Here is a 14,688-nt window from a genome sequence, read left to right as displayed (position 1 = left end):
TAGCTTTTGTTCTTTGTATTTCTTTTGCAGAGCTACACTGATTTTCCCTCCTCCCCTCTTCTTTGGAATTCAGTTCATGAGCTTCTGTAGATAAAGATGAACTGAGGGAAGACTAAGGGGATGGATTATTTATATCCTCGGCCAGTAGACTATTTGGGCTCAAAAGATGTGTGTCTACCACCTCACCTACGCCACCCCTTCCCTTCCCCTCACCCCCTCGAGTTTTTACTGATGGTTCCATGGTCAGTGACCAGGCATGTTAACTGCTACAGTGTGGTTCTGAACACAGTATGTTGAGAGAACAAAAGTTACAAAATAACCTCCTCTTTTTGACTCCACATTTATTATTTCAATGCTGGAAGTATTATTTACGTGTGTATAGATCACATGGGATTCTGGCTCCAGCAAGGGGATCAGTTTCAATTAGACTATTGTCCGATAAGGCTGAAAGTTGTGTAGTGCTAACTTTAATGTAATAGATCCTTAATAAGGGACAGTTTCTTTCTAAGCTGAAATCTTTCTATTGCGTAGTGACTTCAAATGTCTCCCTGTATCGTTGATGGCACTAAGGAAGAGTAGTTCCCTATCAGAATAAGAGTGTACTTATATTGAATATGAGTAACTGTTGGGAAAAAAATCCTCTTTCTTCCAATTTATTAAAGTTGTATTATTTGCTTTAGACGCAGGCAGCCTCCCAAGAGACATTAGAACAAATAAGAACTACTAATAATACTTCACTGAGAAACCAGTTGGAGCACAGAATTAGAGATCTAGAATCTGAACTGGCTAGAATAAAAAACACACAAGAAGACAGTGTCTTTCAAAAACAGTCTACGCAGACAGAACTGGAAAGATACAAAGAACTTTATTTGGAAGAGTTAAAAATTAGAAAATCGCTAGCAAGTAAACTGGATAGGTAAGTCAAAATCTTTATTTTAAAACAAACAGTAAAATAGTATTTTTCCCTTCATTAACTTTCGTCTTAAAATGCCTCACTCCTGGACCTGCTCACCATAATATGCATCAATCCAAGAGCAGTTATCTGTGGATGCAGTAGACTTTCACAAATAACTGGAAGGCTGAGAAACATGAATTCCTGTCAATATTTTATAAGTAGCAGAAATATCATTCGTTTTTATAGAGTATATTATAAAGTTATTTTGATTTTTAACAGGCATGTCTTCTGGCTGGTCTGTAATAATCTGTACTTACAGTAGGCAAGAGAAATTGCAGTTCTTTGAGTAGTGTTCTGTGGGTGCTTCACTTCAGGTGCACTTACATTCCATATGTCTTTGATCAAAGATTTTCATCAGCAATGTCCATTTGGCCAGTACATGCACTGCTGATATCCTCGTGCTCTCCACTGAGGCTATATGAGGCTGCACAGGCAACTGCCTCAGCCTGAGATGGAGCTTAGCATGTCTACATTGTGCCTGCCTCGGGTTCTTGCTGAGTTCATTCTACTGAGTTTATTTAGTTTAGTTAATTTGTAGTAGTAGTACAGTAGTTAGTTACTGGTTATTGAAAGATTATTTTATTGCTTCTGGGAAAATCCTTTCTTTGAGGGGCCTGCCCGGTTCACCGGGGTTCAAATGTTGCCTCACATGGAGAGAAGCTATCCTGATCAGCAATGGATAGTCTAAGTGGGTTCACTGCCGGGGAGAGTTGCATGGTCCACAGAAGTGTAACTTCCGGTTAGCCCTCAAATCCAGGGCACAGAAGAACCGGGAACTCAAGCTGTGACTGTTAATGAAGGAGTGCTCCCTTCTTCCCACTTCGGAGCCAAGTCAGGAGAACCCCCGCACCCCATACATCAGTCCCTCTAGTGCCCCTTTGACTTTGGTGCAACACTCTCCTGCAAAGGGGAAAGCCTCAGAGACCTCCTCTAAAGATGCTAAAAAGAGAAGCTCTAATTCCCCTCTGAAGAGATCCATCTCAAAAACCCTCGCTCTTAGACCAGGCCAGTAGCCTCAAAGACTTCATCCTCAAGGCTTGGTACCATAAAAGTGAAGGGCTCCTCCAGTACCAGTGAGTCAGGAAAATCCAGCAGCTTGAAGAGTAAACCTGGCTCTGAGAAGGCTCCAATACCATCTAGTGGAGATGATCAGAGAAAACACAGAAGAATATAGGTACCATCAGACCTAACCCCTCTCCTGGTACCTATGTCAAGCTTTTCAATATCATGTAAAACTAAGCCTCCATCTACATCAGCGCTGCCTATGAATCACTCAAAACCATCAGCACCATTCTGCAGGGACAAGCATTCCAGTCTGTCGGCACTGCAACAGCACTCAGTGCCGCAGCTCCACTCAGTACTGCAAGATATTAGGTATCCAAAGGACTTATCAGTGACTGCTGAACCAGAGTCTCCACTGCTGGCAAGTACCAAGCATCTCTAGGTACCGAGAACCTCTCAATCTCCAGACCCTTATATATCCCCAGTACAGTCACTTCCCTTTTTGGTCAGAGCTCCCCCATTAGAGGAGGAAGATAATGATGATGGAGACCTCTCTTCAGTATCATGGATCTCTGTTTAGGTCTCTCCTACATATCCATATATAAACTCCCTTTCTCAAAGAGACAGATGATGTCCGGGGACCTCATGACTCCTGATGAGAGCAACCCTGGATACCACCCACCTCCCCCTTATGGTCTTCAATGGCCATATTAGGATTCCTGGGCACCTTTTGGCAGCAGTTCTCCAGAGCCCTGATAGGTTCCAAGATTGTTGTCAAAGGTTCTGTCAGTGGTGGCTGCCTACCTGTATCATCAGGCAATTACAATATTCCCATACCTTGACGTTTGATTGCTCAAGGTTCAGTCATACCAAGACATGTTGTCTGCCAAACAGAAAGCACTTTTTGTTCTTGGACTTGGGTTTTCAATTGAAAGTGGGACAGTCCACACTGACTCCTGTTCAGAACATAAAATTTATAGGGGTATCCCTGTATTCCTTGGCATCCAGGGCCTTCCTTCCCTTGGACAGATCCACAACACTATCAAACCTTGTCAGACATATTCAAAGGAAACCCCAGACTTCTGTTAGAAACAGTCTTCAACTTCTAGGTCACATGGTAGCTTGCACTTTTGTGACAGAACATGCAAGATTGTGCCTTTGCTGTTTCCAGTGGTGGCTCAGACCAGTTTACTTACCAAACAGATACAGCCTAGACAAACAGGTGTCAGTTTCTCAACAAGTCAGGTACTCCCTAGACTGGTGGAATGTTCATCACAATGTAGGGGTATGGATTCCCTTCCTTCAACCAATGCCAATGGTAACCATAACCCCAGTTGCATCTCTGTTAGGCTGGAGGAGGGCACACCTCAGTGCTCTAATGTTACAGTGCAGATGGTCACCCTAAGAATCCACCCCTCCATCAACCTGTTGGAGCTCAGAGCGGTCAGAAATGCCTGCGTTCATTTTCTCCCTCTCATCGGACACAGGTATATCCAAGTTATGATAGGCAATGTGGCCTGCATGTTATATATGCCTGCAGTCGGCAAGAAGGAGTGAGATCCCCTTCCCTCTGCGCTGAAGCAATAAGGTTATGGAACTGCTATATAAAACATTGCATAATAATTTCAATAATGAATGTCACAGCTGACACTCTCAGCAAGTGTTTTTCCCAAGACTACAAATCGGGGTTGGATTCCCAGGTTCTTGTCGGCATATTTCAGACTCCGGGATTTCCAGAAGTGGTCCTCTTTGCCACAGCTATAAACAAAAAATGCTATCTATTCTATTCAAGGAGGGGCTTAGTTCATAATTTATTAGGGGACACCTTCCCCCTCACTTGAACGAAGAAACTGTTTTATGCGTTTCCCCCAACACCTCTGATTCTCAAAGTGGTGAACAAAATCAGACAGGATAAGAGCAGAGTTGTCCTAATAGCCCCAACACAATCAAGGCAGGCCTGATTTCCTACCTGTTTTGCCTAGTTCTTTGTCCAGTGATAAATCTTCTAATCATTCCTCTCCCAGGGTGCCAGTCAACTGCTGCATCATAATCTGAGCATTCTCCGCCTGAAGGTGTGGCTACTTGATGGTTCGTGGGGTTAGAGTTGGTCTGCTTTGCAGAAGTACAATAGATAAAATAGGAAAGATTCTACCAGAAATACCTTCAAAAAGTGGAGAAGATTTAGTCACTGGTTTGAATTCCAGAATCCTGTCCCCAAATCTGCTTTGCTTCCTCTTGTTCTGGTATACCTGCTACAACTAAAGCAAAGGGGTCTATTACTTAGTTCTCTCAAGATTCAATTGGGTGCCTTAACAGCTTTTCATACCATTATTGCAGGTTCTCACTGTTTGCTCACTCTACAACCATAACATTCATGAAAGGTCTGGGTAATCCCCATCCCAGTTTGGGACCTTAATTTGTCTCTTAAAAGACTCATGAAATCTCCTTTTGAACCGATGGTGACACGCTCCTTACTGAATTTGTCTATGAAAACAGCCTTCTTAGTGGCTATTACCTCAGCGCACAGAGTTGGGGAGATGGGGCCTTCATGGTAGACCCTCTGTCAGAGTTCCCTCCCCACTTTGAACTCTAGGGTACAGATGTGGGGACCCGCATGAAAGACCCCCTACGCTTATTTCTACCAGCTTAGGTTAAAACTTCCCCAAGGCACAAAGTTTTTGCTCTTGGATTAGGGAGAATGCTGCCACCATCAAGTGATTTATCAAACAGTCAGGGAAAGGACCACCACTTGGAGTTCCTGTTTCCCCAAAATATCCCCCCACGCCCTTACATCCCCTTTCCTGGGGAGGCTTGAGAATAAACAAGATGAGCACAAACCAGCCTTGGATTTTTAAGACTCAAAAAACCCAATCAGATTCTTAAAAAACAGAACTTTATTAGAAGAACAAAAAAAAAATAAGAGAGCAACTCTGTAAGATCAGAATGGAAGATAATCTTGCAGGCAGTCAGATTCAAAACAAATGAGAATCCCTCTAGGCAAAACCGTAAGTTACAAAAAGACACAAAACAGGAACTCACATTTCCTCCAGCACAGCGAATTTCACAAGCCAAAACAAAGAAAACCTAACGCATTTTCTAGCTAGAATACTTACTAGCTTTACAGGAGTTGGAGGGCTTGCATCCTCGATCTGTTCCCGGCAAAGGTATCACACAGACAGACAAAAGCCTTTTCCCCCCTCCAGATTTGAAAGTATCTTGTCCCCTCATTGGTCATTTTGGGTCAGGTGCCAGCCAGGTTACCTGCCCTTCTTAACCCTTTACAGGTAAAAGGACTTTGCCTCTGGCCAGGAGGGATTTTATAGCACTGTATACAGAAAGGTGGTTACCCTTCCCTTTATATTTATGATACCCTCCTTTCACAGTATTCTGCAAGGACAAAGTTACTTTATGACCACACACCAGGTTTCTTCCTAAAGTGTCTTCTGAGTTTCATGTGAGTCAAGTCATTTACCTGCCAGTGTTCTTTCCAAAACCACATAATTCCAATCTGGAGACTGTGTTCCATGCTGAAGATGTCAAGAGGGTGTTATCCTTCTACCTAGATAGGATTAAATCATTTTGTAAATCTCCTAGACTGCTCATTTTGTTTGTAGACAGATCTAAAGGTTCTCAATGAAGTCACAATCTATATCTATAGCTCAACCTAAAAATTCCCCAGTATCTGAGATCTGCAGAGCTGCTACATGGTCTTTGGTACATACCTTCTCCAGGCACTACGCCTTAGTCAGTGCCTCTAGAGTTGATGTAGCAGTTGGCAATGCAGTTCTTTCTTCTGTGCTGGACTTGACTCTGGGGCTTCCTCCTCCTTATGGGGATACTGCTCGGGAGTTACCTGAAGTGAAGCACCCATAGGGACATTATTCAAAGAAGAAAGAGAGGTTACTCACCCTGTGCATTAGCTGTAATTCTTCTAAATGTGTTCCTCTTTGGGTGCTACACTACCCCCCCTCCTTCCCCTTTGCTTCAGAGTTTTCTTCTGAGATGCAGCGGTGAAGAAGGAACTGAGGGCAGTTTGCTCATGCAGCCTAATATAGCCTCGCTGCAGGGCATGAGGATATCAGCAGCACATGCATGCGCCAAATGCAGACTGCTCATGAAAATCTCCGATTAAATATGTGTGGGGCGCATGCACATCTGAAGTGGAGCACCCATAGGAGGACACATCTCGAAGAACTGCAGTTACTGCCCAGGATGAGTAGTCTCTTTTTTCCTTACCCTATCAGCCTCAGTCCATGCTTGAATAAGAATAGGGCTCTCTAGAAAAAGAGCCTGATCTGGTGGTGTGTTTAGGGTCAGTTCAGCTCCCATTATAACAGTACTTCTCAGGATTGGAACTACATTGAGAGGAAGGACAGTCCAGTTATTAGGGTACTAGTCTAGGATTTGGAAGACCTGGTTTTAGTTCCCAGCTCTGCCAAAGATTTCCTCTGTGATCTTGGGCAAGTTGCTTACTCTCTCTGGGCCTCAGTTTCCCCCTTATGTAATATGGAGATAATATTACTTTCTGTTCTCACAGGGTATTATGAGATAATTTAAATACATTAAAGATTATAGTAATCGGGACTTATAACTATCTAAGATAAATTGTCTTGAGGTCAAATTCTGAGAACTGCTGAGCATCTCTAACTCCCATTCGTTCCCAAGAGGCACTCAGAATCTTTCAGGATTGGGTTCTCAGAAAACTCCAGAGGGAATTGACAAAAACGAGGAGTCCAGTGGCACCTGAAAGACTAACAGATTGATTTGGGCATAAGCTTTTGTGGGACTCCATGCATCTGAAGAAGTGGGTTTTTTACCCACTAAAGCTTGTGCCCAAATAAATCCGTTAGTCTTTAAGGTGCCACCAGACTCCTCGTTATTTTTGTGGATACAGACTAACATGGCTACCTCTCTGATAGAGGGAATTGAGTAATTCCTCATTTCTAATATTCTTAATCATTTACAGTTATAGAAATATAATAAAAATAGCTTGAAATTTGGATGATAACATTTAGTTGTGAAAGTGTGAGTAAAAACTACATCTGTATTTTTCACAGAGCTAATGAAAGGATAGCAGAGGCCAATGCAAAACTCCTTCATGAGCGCCATAGGAGCAAATCTTTAATTGCTAACAGCATTGTAAATGGAGGTCTTTCTGCAAGTCCAGTCCTGGATACAACTCAACTTGGCAATCTCGGCAATAATTTAACACTAAATAGAAGTCTTGGTCTTGGAGGAAGTTTCATAAACCCAACTGGAAATGCATTATCTTCAAAAAACAGAGTGGAAGCTTATCTTGCTAAGGTGAGTAATTACAGATATCATTCTAAATTATTTTTATATAATTTAGGTTAAAGCATAGTCTGTCTTAGTCTTATTAATGAGCGTTCATTTTAAATGCAAAATATATATCCCAATGCTTGTAACCTAATAGTGTAAAAACCACAATAATTAATCATCAAAATAAATATATATATAATTTTAGAGGGAAAAGAGACTATAGTACTTACATACAGTGGGCAGTATGGGCCTGTGTGCAAATAAGCATGCACACAAGACAGAATATCTGGCAATTAACATCTAACAAGAAGAAGAAAAAAATCTTAAGAATTTTTGTCTTAGGTTGCAGGAAACTCCTAACACAGGTGCATATTATTTATTTACATAGAAAGATCATTTGTATTATGAAAGGGTAAAGATAAAAAGCTCATGATGTTGTAATTCTTGCTAGCTTTAATTTAAAAGAGGGGTACAAAAATTCTGAAGAACAAGTATTAGTTAACGGTACTTTTGCCTTCCTCTGTTACCTTCCTAATGTTTATGCTATATACATGCGTCATAGGGCTCCACTCTTTGGCAAGTGACTTGGCACATGAATATTGGCCACTTGGGCCCCGTTAAAAAAGAATGCTGTACAATGGGGTTGTCTGTATTTAGTATACATCCTGTGGTGAGGAATTTATGCCATGCACAGTAAATATTTACTTTTTAATAGCTCCTTAGCTTAGTCTCTTTGGGCTGTCTCAGGTTGAAGAGTAGCATAATATGGCAAGATAAATGATACCATATATGTACTGTATTATTGCCTGGTTTCCTCCTCTGCTGAAATATGAATGGTAAATAATAATTAAAAGGTAAAACTAATTGCTCTTCAAGTTACTGTCAACACAAATTCTACCTTGAGTGTGCATGTATGTAAGGTTGGATTGTTTTTCAATAGCAGTGTCTATTGGGGCCATGCCTGTAGCCTGGGAGCCCTTGCAACCACCATAGCTGAGTTTAAAATGGGCTGGGCAGCCTCAACCACCTCTCAATTTCTTCTAACTCCTCTGGCATTGACCAAGGAGAAGGGACCATAAGGAGCACTGCTCCTCGGACCAAGGAACATACAAATCTTTCTTCCCAGTCAGAAGACTTAAGTCCTCACCTGAGGCTCTGACACTCCAGTCCCTTGAGGCTGAGCCTCACACAGGTACATCAAAGCCAATGTTGGCATTGACAGTCACTTCACACAGTAAGCACTTTGCCGCTTCTGATACCACTCAGACGGCAGACTCCTCTCTGGCGCTGGATAGGTCCATACCAATGGCAGCAGCACCAAGAAATGCATACATAATGATGGCGCCCCTAAGAGGCACCCACAAGTTCTGAATTGATAAGTTTCAGAGTAACAGCTGTGTTAGTCTGTATTCGCAAAAAGAAAAGGAGTACTTGTGGCACCTTAGAGACTAACCAATTGATAAGGGAACTTCTAAACTGGTACTCTCCCATCCCATGTGTCATCCTCCCCCTCAACACTCCTACGAACACTGGCTTCATTGGTCTCCATGCAGTATCAACCCTTATGTTGGGAAACCAGCTTCCTCAGTGGTCTTCAGACCAAGACCACCTCTTGCCTACACAGCAGATTGAGCCAGTCCTAGTACCCACTCCCAGACATCATCAGTTTCTGAAAGGAGAGGAAGACCTCAGTGGAGATGATCTCTCCTTTGACCACTCACAGTCTCTAGCTATTTCCTCCTCGCCTGCTGATGAAACGACCAACCCTCCTCCTACATCCTCTTCAGCGTGGTTAAAAGTTTTTCAGAAAATGATGAGACTAGCAGAAATATTGGATATCCTATTAGAGATAATCCAAGAAAAGCAACATAAGATATTAGCCCTTCTCCACCCATCATCTTTAAGCAAAATGACTTCACCTATTAATTTAGGGCTTTTGGAACCAACAAAGGTCATCTGGGACACTCCTGCATCCATTCCCCCCACAACTTCCAAGTGCACAAACAAGAGATGTTTGTGCTAGCTAATGGGCACAAATACTTTTTAGAATTCCAGCCTCAGTACCCTGATTGTCTAGACTGTTCATGAGAAATCTAAACAGCCCAAATCCATTCCCAGAAAAAGACAAAGAAATTCGATCTTTTCAGACAAAAAAATATACTTCTCAGCGAATCGTCAACTAGGAGTTGCCAGTTATCAAGCACTTCTTTTTAAGTATGATGTCCGCTTTTGGGACAGGTTCTTTACCTTAACATAGAAGCTCCCCTGTGAATACTAGGAAGAGTTAAGGTCAACCATGACAGATGGACAGCTCACTGCTAGAACATTGCTCCAAGCAATGCATCAGAACCACAGCTATGGCTGTGACAATGAGAAGGTTGTCCTGGCTATAGACATCTGCTGCCCCTCATGAAGTCTAAGTGACCATACAGGATCTACCCTTCCCAGGTAATTAACTGTTCAGTAGTGACACTGATGAGGCATTGCACTTTCTTAAAGATACAGAGAACAACCCTCCAGTCACTGAGGCTTATGTGATCCAGCTCTTAGAGGTAAACAACAATGTTGTCAGCAGTCCTTGTATAAATACAGCAGCAATGCTATCCTCAACAACGCATTTCATAGCCACCAAGGAAGAGGCAGTGTTTTCACCAATGACATTCCTTGAGCTCTTCCTTGGCACCCCTGCAACAGGGACAGTTGGTCACAAAACATCTCTGAAAGCAATGTCGAGAGCCCAGCTGGACCACCTGTGTATCGAGTCCCTTCTATTCATGTTGGCAACCACCTATTTTATTTCAGAGAAGCTTGGGCTGGGATTACTTCAGACCAGTCAGTCCTCAAGATAATGAACAAGGGGTATCCCATCCAGTTTCAAGCTATTACAATCTCCTCCCCATTCTTCCCGCTCCTCCTCAGAGATCCCTCTCACGAGACACTTCTAAGACAATAAATTTAACACTGGGAATAGGGGAGGAAGTTCCTTAAGGATTCAAAGGAAAAGGGCTCTACTCCCACTACTTCTTGATCCGAAAGAAGAAGGGGGCATGGAGACCCCACCTGAATCTTCAACATCTCAGTCTTTTTGCTCAGTGTTTCAAATTCAGGATGGTCACCTTAGCCTGTGTTATCCCCTCTTTGGATCCCATGGACTTGTTCACAGCTACTTTCACATTGTGCTGGGAGTATCACAGAAAATATACCTTAGTCACTCTTAGGCTTCATCTGATTTCCACATTAATCAGTCCCCTCAACAAGTCATCTACTCCATACAAAAAACTCTAGCTCTCTTCAGCCCTCTGGGACTCAATGGTTAACAGAAACAAATCCACACTAACTCCAACACAATGCATTGAACTCATAGGGGCAATGTTTAGATTCCAGGTTAGCAAAGACATACCAACAGCAACAGAGATCAGACATCATATAGCAGTTCCAGGTGCATTTCATAACGCAAGTGAGAACTTCTCTAAAGATTTTGCCACACTTCACTTTTGTCCACTTGAAGTGTGATTGAAATCAGTGTATCTGCCCAGTGCAGCATGGACAAGAAGGGGCACACAGAAGTCCTGTGATCATTTGATTGGTGGGCACAACCAAAATAAGTGTGTTGGAAAGTTCCATTTTCCACATCCCTTCCAAGGTAGTCTTAGACTTCCACATTAATGCGTCTCTTTATCTGCCAGTCTTTTTCCCCAAACCTCATTCTTCACCTGCCGAAGCAAACCTTTACACACTGGATGTAGTTAGAGCAGTCTTTTTATTTGGACAGGACTAGATTGATTGATTGATTAGAGCTTCACTGAGACTGCTTAGTACTTTTGTAGGACAGATGAGGGGACAACGGATATCCTTGCAGAGATTGTCTAAATGGATTTTGAACAATATACATACTTGGTATGTATTATTAAAGAATGATATTACCCTAGACACATCTGGTCTCATTTGATTCGAATCCACTGGGTCTACACTGCCTCTTTTAATGGACCCATTGACTGAGATATGTAGAAGAGCTATATGGAGTTCAGTCGATACTTTTACCATTCAAGCCTCTAGATCAGATGCAAGCTTTGGTCAGGAGATTCTTCAATCAGTACTTAAATATGACTCCTTTACATAATCTGGGCACAGGATACTGCTTGCTTATCACTAGGGCTGTCAAGCGATTAAATAAATTAATCATGATTTATCGTGCTATTAAACAATAATAGAATACCATTTATTTAAATATTTTGGATGCTTTCTACATTTTCAAATACTGTATATTGATTTCAGTGACAACACAGAGTACAAAGTGTACAGCGCTCACTTTATGTTTATTTTTATTACAAATATTTGCATGTAAAAATCAAAAGAAATAGTATTTTTCAATTCACCTAATACAAGTACTGTAGTGTAATCTCTTTATCATGAAAGTTGAACTTACACATATAGAATTATGTACCAAAAAAACCTGCATTCGAAAATAAAACAATATAAAACTTTAGAGCCTACAAGCCCACTCAGTCTTGTTCAGCCAATCGCTCAGACAAGAAGTTTGTTTACATTTGCAGGAGATAATGTTTCCTGCTTCTAGTTTACAGTGTCACCTGAAAATGAGAACAGGTGTTCACATGGCACTGTTGTAGCCGGTGTCGCAAGATATTTAGGAGCCAGATGCAGTAAAGATTCATATGTCCCTTCATGCTTTTACCACCATTCTAGAGGACATGCATCCATGCTGATGACAGGTTCTGCTCGATAATGATCCAAAGCAGTGCGGACAAAAGGTGTTCATTTTCAACGTCTGTGTCAGATGCTACCAGCAGGAGGTTAATTTTCTTTTTTGGTGGTTTGGGTTCTATAGTTTCCACACCAGAGTGTTGCTCTTTTAAGACTTCTGAAAAGCATGCTCCACATCTCATCCCTCTCAGATTTTGGAAGGCACTTCAAATTCTTAAACCTTGGGTCAAGTGCTGTAGCTATCTTTAGAAATCTCACATTGGTACCTTCTTTGTGTTTTGTCAAATCTGCTGTGAAAGTCTTCTTAAAACGAACAACATCTGCTGGGTTATCATCCAAGACTGCTAAAACAAGAAATATATGGCAGAATGCGAGTGAAACAGCAGGAGGCATACAGTTCTCCCCCTGAGGAGTTCAGTCACTATTTAATGAATTAATTCATTATTTTTTTAACAAGCATCATCAGCATAGAAGAATGTCCTTTGGAATGGTGGCCGAAGCATGAAGGGGCATACGAATGTTTAGCATATCTCGCATGTAAATAGCTTGCAATAGCAGCTACAAAAGTGTCATATGAACACCTGTTCTCACTGTCACGTGATATTGTAAATAAGAAATGGGCAGCATTATCTCCCGTAAATGTAAACAAACTTGTTTGTCTTAGTGATTGGCTGAACAAGTAGCACTGAGTGGACTTGTAGGCTCTAAAGTTTTACATTGTTTTGTTTTTGAGTGCAGTTATGGAGCAAAAAAATCTACATTTCTAAGTTGCACTTTCATGATAGAGATTGCACTACAGTACTTGTATGAGCTGAACTAAAAAATACTATTTCTTTTATTTATCCTTTTTACAGTGCAACTATTTGTCATCAAAAATGATAACATAAAGTGAGCGCTGTACACTTTGTGGTCTGTGTTAGTAGTAATTGAAAACAATATATTTGAAAATGTAGAAGAACATCCACAAATATTTAATAAATTTCAATTGGCATTCTATTGTTTAACACTGTGATAAAAACTGCGATTAATCACGATTCATTTTTTTAATTGCAATTAATTTTTTTGAGTTAATTGCATGAGTTAACTGCGATTAATTGACAGCCCTACTTATCACCAACAGTGAAATCTGTGTGGACAGTTACTCAAAAAAGAAAGGTTACTTACCTTTACAGTCAGTGAGTGAGGTTCTTCAAGATGTATTGTCCACACAGATTCCACAGCCTGCCCTCTGTCCTTGCTAATTCAAAGTCCCGTCACATGGGATTCTTTATCAGTGAAGAAACTGAAAAGTGGTTCAGGCCGTCCCATCCCTTATATCCTTGGCTATGGTGGTTTTGAGAGCTCCCAGGACTCAGGAGCAGCTCCAATGGATATCAATATTTTAAAAGAATCTGATATTGTGCACATGGGGCACATGCATGTTCAAGGTGGAATTTGTGCAAACAACGCATCACAAAAAACCACAGTTACATTAAGGTAAGTAACTACTCTTTCTTCTTCAAGTGCTTGCTCAGGTCCATTCCATATTAAGTATGTGTGCTTGCCACATGCACTGATGATGGAAGTTTTTTCCCTCAGCAGTATCCGTAGGGCACTGGCTCTGGTGCCCACATGGTGCAGTATAAGGGGCACCGCCAGTTACCCTCACCCTTAGTTCCTTCTTGCCACCAGTGATGGTGTTGGAACATCAGCTGCTTCAGCTAGCATTGTTTCATGCGAACTTTGAAAACCTGTAATATAGTTAGTAGTTTCTTAGTTACCCTTAGTAGTAGTACTCAAACTCATCGTTAGTCCCAACGGCAGTCAGCCAGGGGATGGGGCATGCTCTGGTCCCCAGGCTTTAAGCCCTGTGACCACTGCAAAGGTCCTATGGCCACCAGCGATCCACATACCAGCTGCCTAAGGTGCTTAGGCGAAGGGCACATAAGTGACAAGTGTCAGATCTGTAAGTCCTTTAAACCTAGGACGAAGAAGGAGCATGATATCTGTCTGAAAAAGCTGTTAATGGAGTCGGCATTTACTCCGGCACTGGAGCAATGGTCTGACTCCACAACCAGCACCGCAGACTCCATGCGCAGCGCTCGGCTGGCACCGTCTACAAGCCAGCACTGATCCCCCTCCATGGCTCCAGTCAAGAAGCTGAAAAAGACTGTGAGGGGAAGATCTCCTACCTCCCGTAAGGGAAAGGAGAGGGCTGGGGGTGAGCCACGACCCATGCCATGCAGCTCAATGCCCCCTTCAGGAAGTCGGGCCCCAGCTCAAGTCAAGCAGTGTAGCCCATCCCTCGCCTATGACTCCGATAGCGGTGCAGGCCCCAGCCAGCTTCAGCTGCCATTGACGCCCGAAGCCCTTCAAGCAGCTCAGGAGAGCCTTATGTTCCCAGTGCTGCCCACACCGGCTCCAGCAGTACCCCGGTCTCGGGGAAAACCCATGCTGGGACCTATGCGGGTGTCCCCACTTCAGCAGCACTGTTCCCCATCGAGAGGGACGTCCCATCATTGCGCACCCACCAGAAGCCGTCATGCCTCAGGACTAGAGAGGGAGGCTCAGCAGAGCCCTCTTTGGTCTCCGCACAGGGGTCACCGATGGAGGGACTCAAGGCGTACCTCGCCGGTAGATTGGCACAGTCCCTCTGAGGCACGCGCTACGTGGCAAGAACTCCTGGACCGGCCCCGACTGTCTCCAAGGACCCGGTACCAATCATGGTGACCGATCGAGGATCAGAGATT

General features: G+C 42.6%; 1 protein-coding gene across 2 annotated transcripts in view; it reads left to right on the top strand.

The window, feature by feature from the left end:
- ANKRD26 (ankyrin repeat domain containing 26) overlaps positions 1–14,688 on the top strand; it is a 188,923-nt gene that overhangs the window by 150,601 nt on the left and 23,634 nt on the right. For both annotated transcript variants that reach the window (XM_084616689.1, XM_084616690.1), the window contains exons 37-38: positions 681–916; positions 7,015–7,261. In XM_084616689.1, the coding sequence (XP_084472815.1) occupies positions 681–916; positions 7,015–7,261 (483 nt within the window). The remainder of the gene's footprint in view (positions 1–680; positions 917–7,014; positions 7,262–14,688) is intronic.

This window comes from Lepidochelys olivacea, assembly GCF_965140295.1.
Source record: "Lepidochelys olivacea isolate rLepOli2 genome assembly, chromosome: 1".
Taxonomy (NCBI): domain Eukaryota; kingdom Metazoa; phylum Chordata; order Testudines; family Cheloniidae; genus Lepidochelys; species Lepidochelys olivacea.
This window is presented reverse-complemented; position numbering and strand designations above follow the sequence as displayed.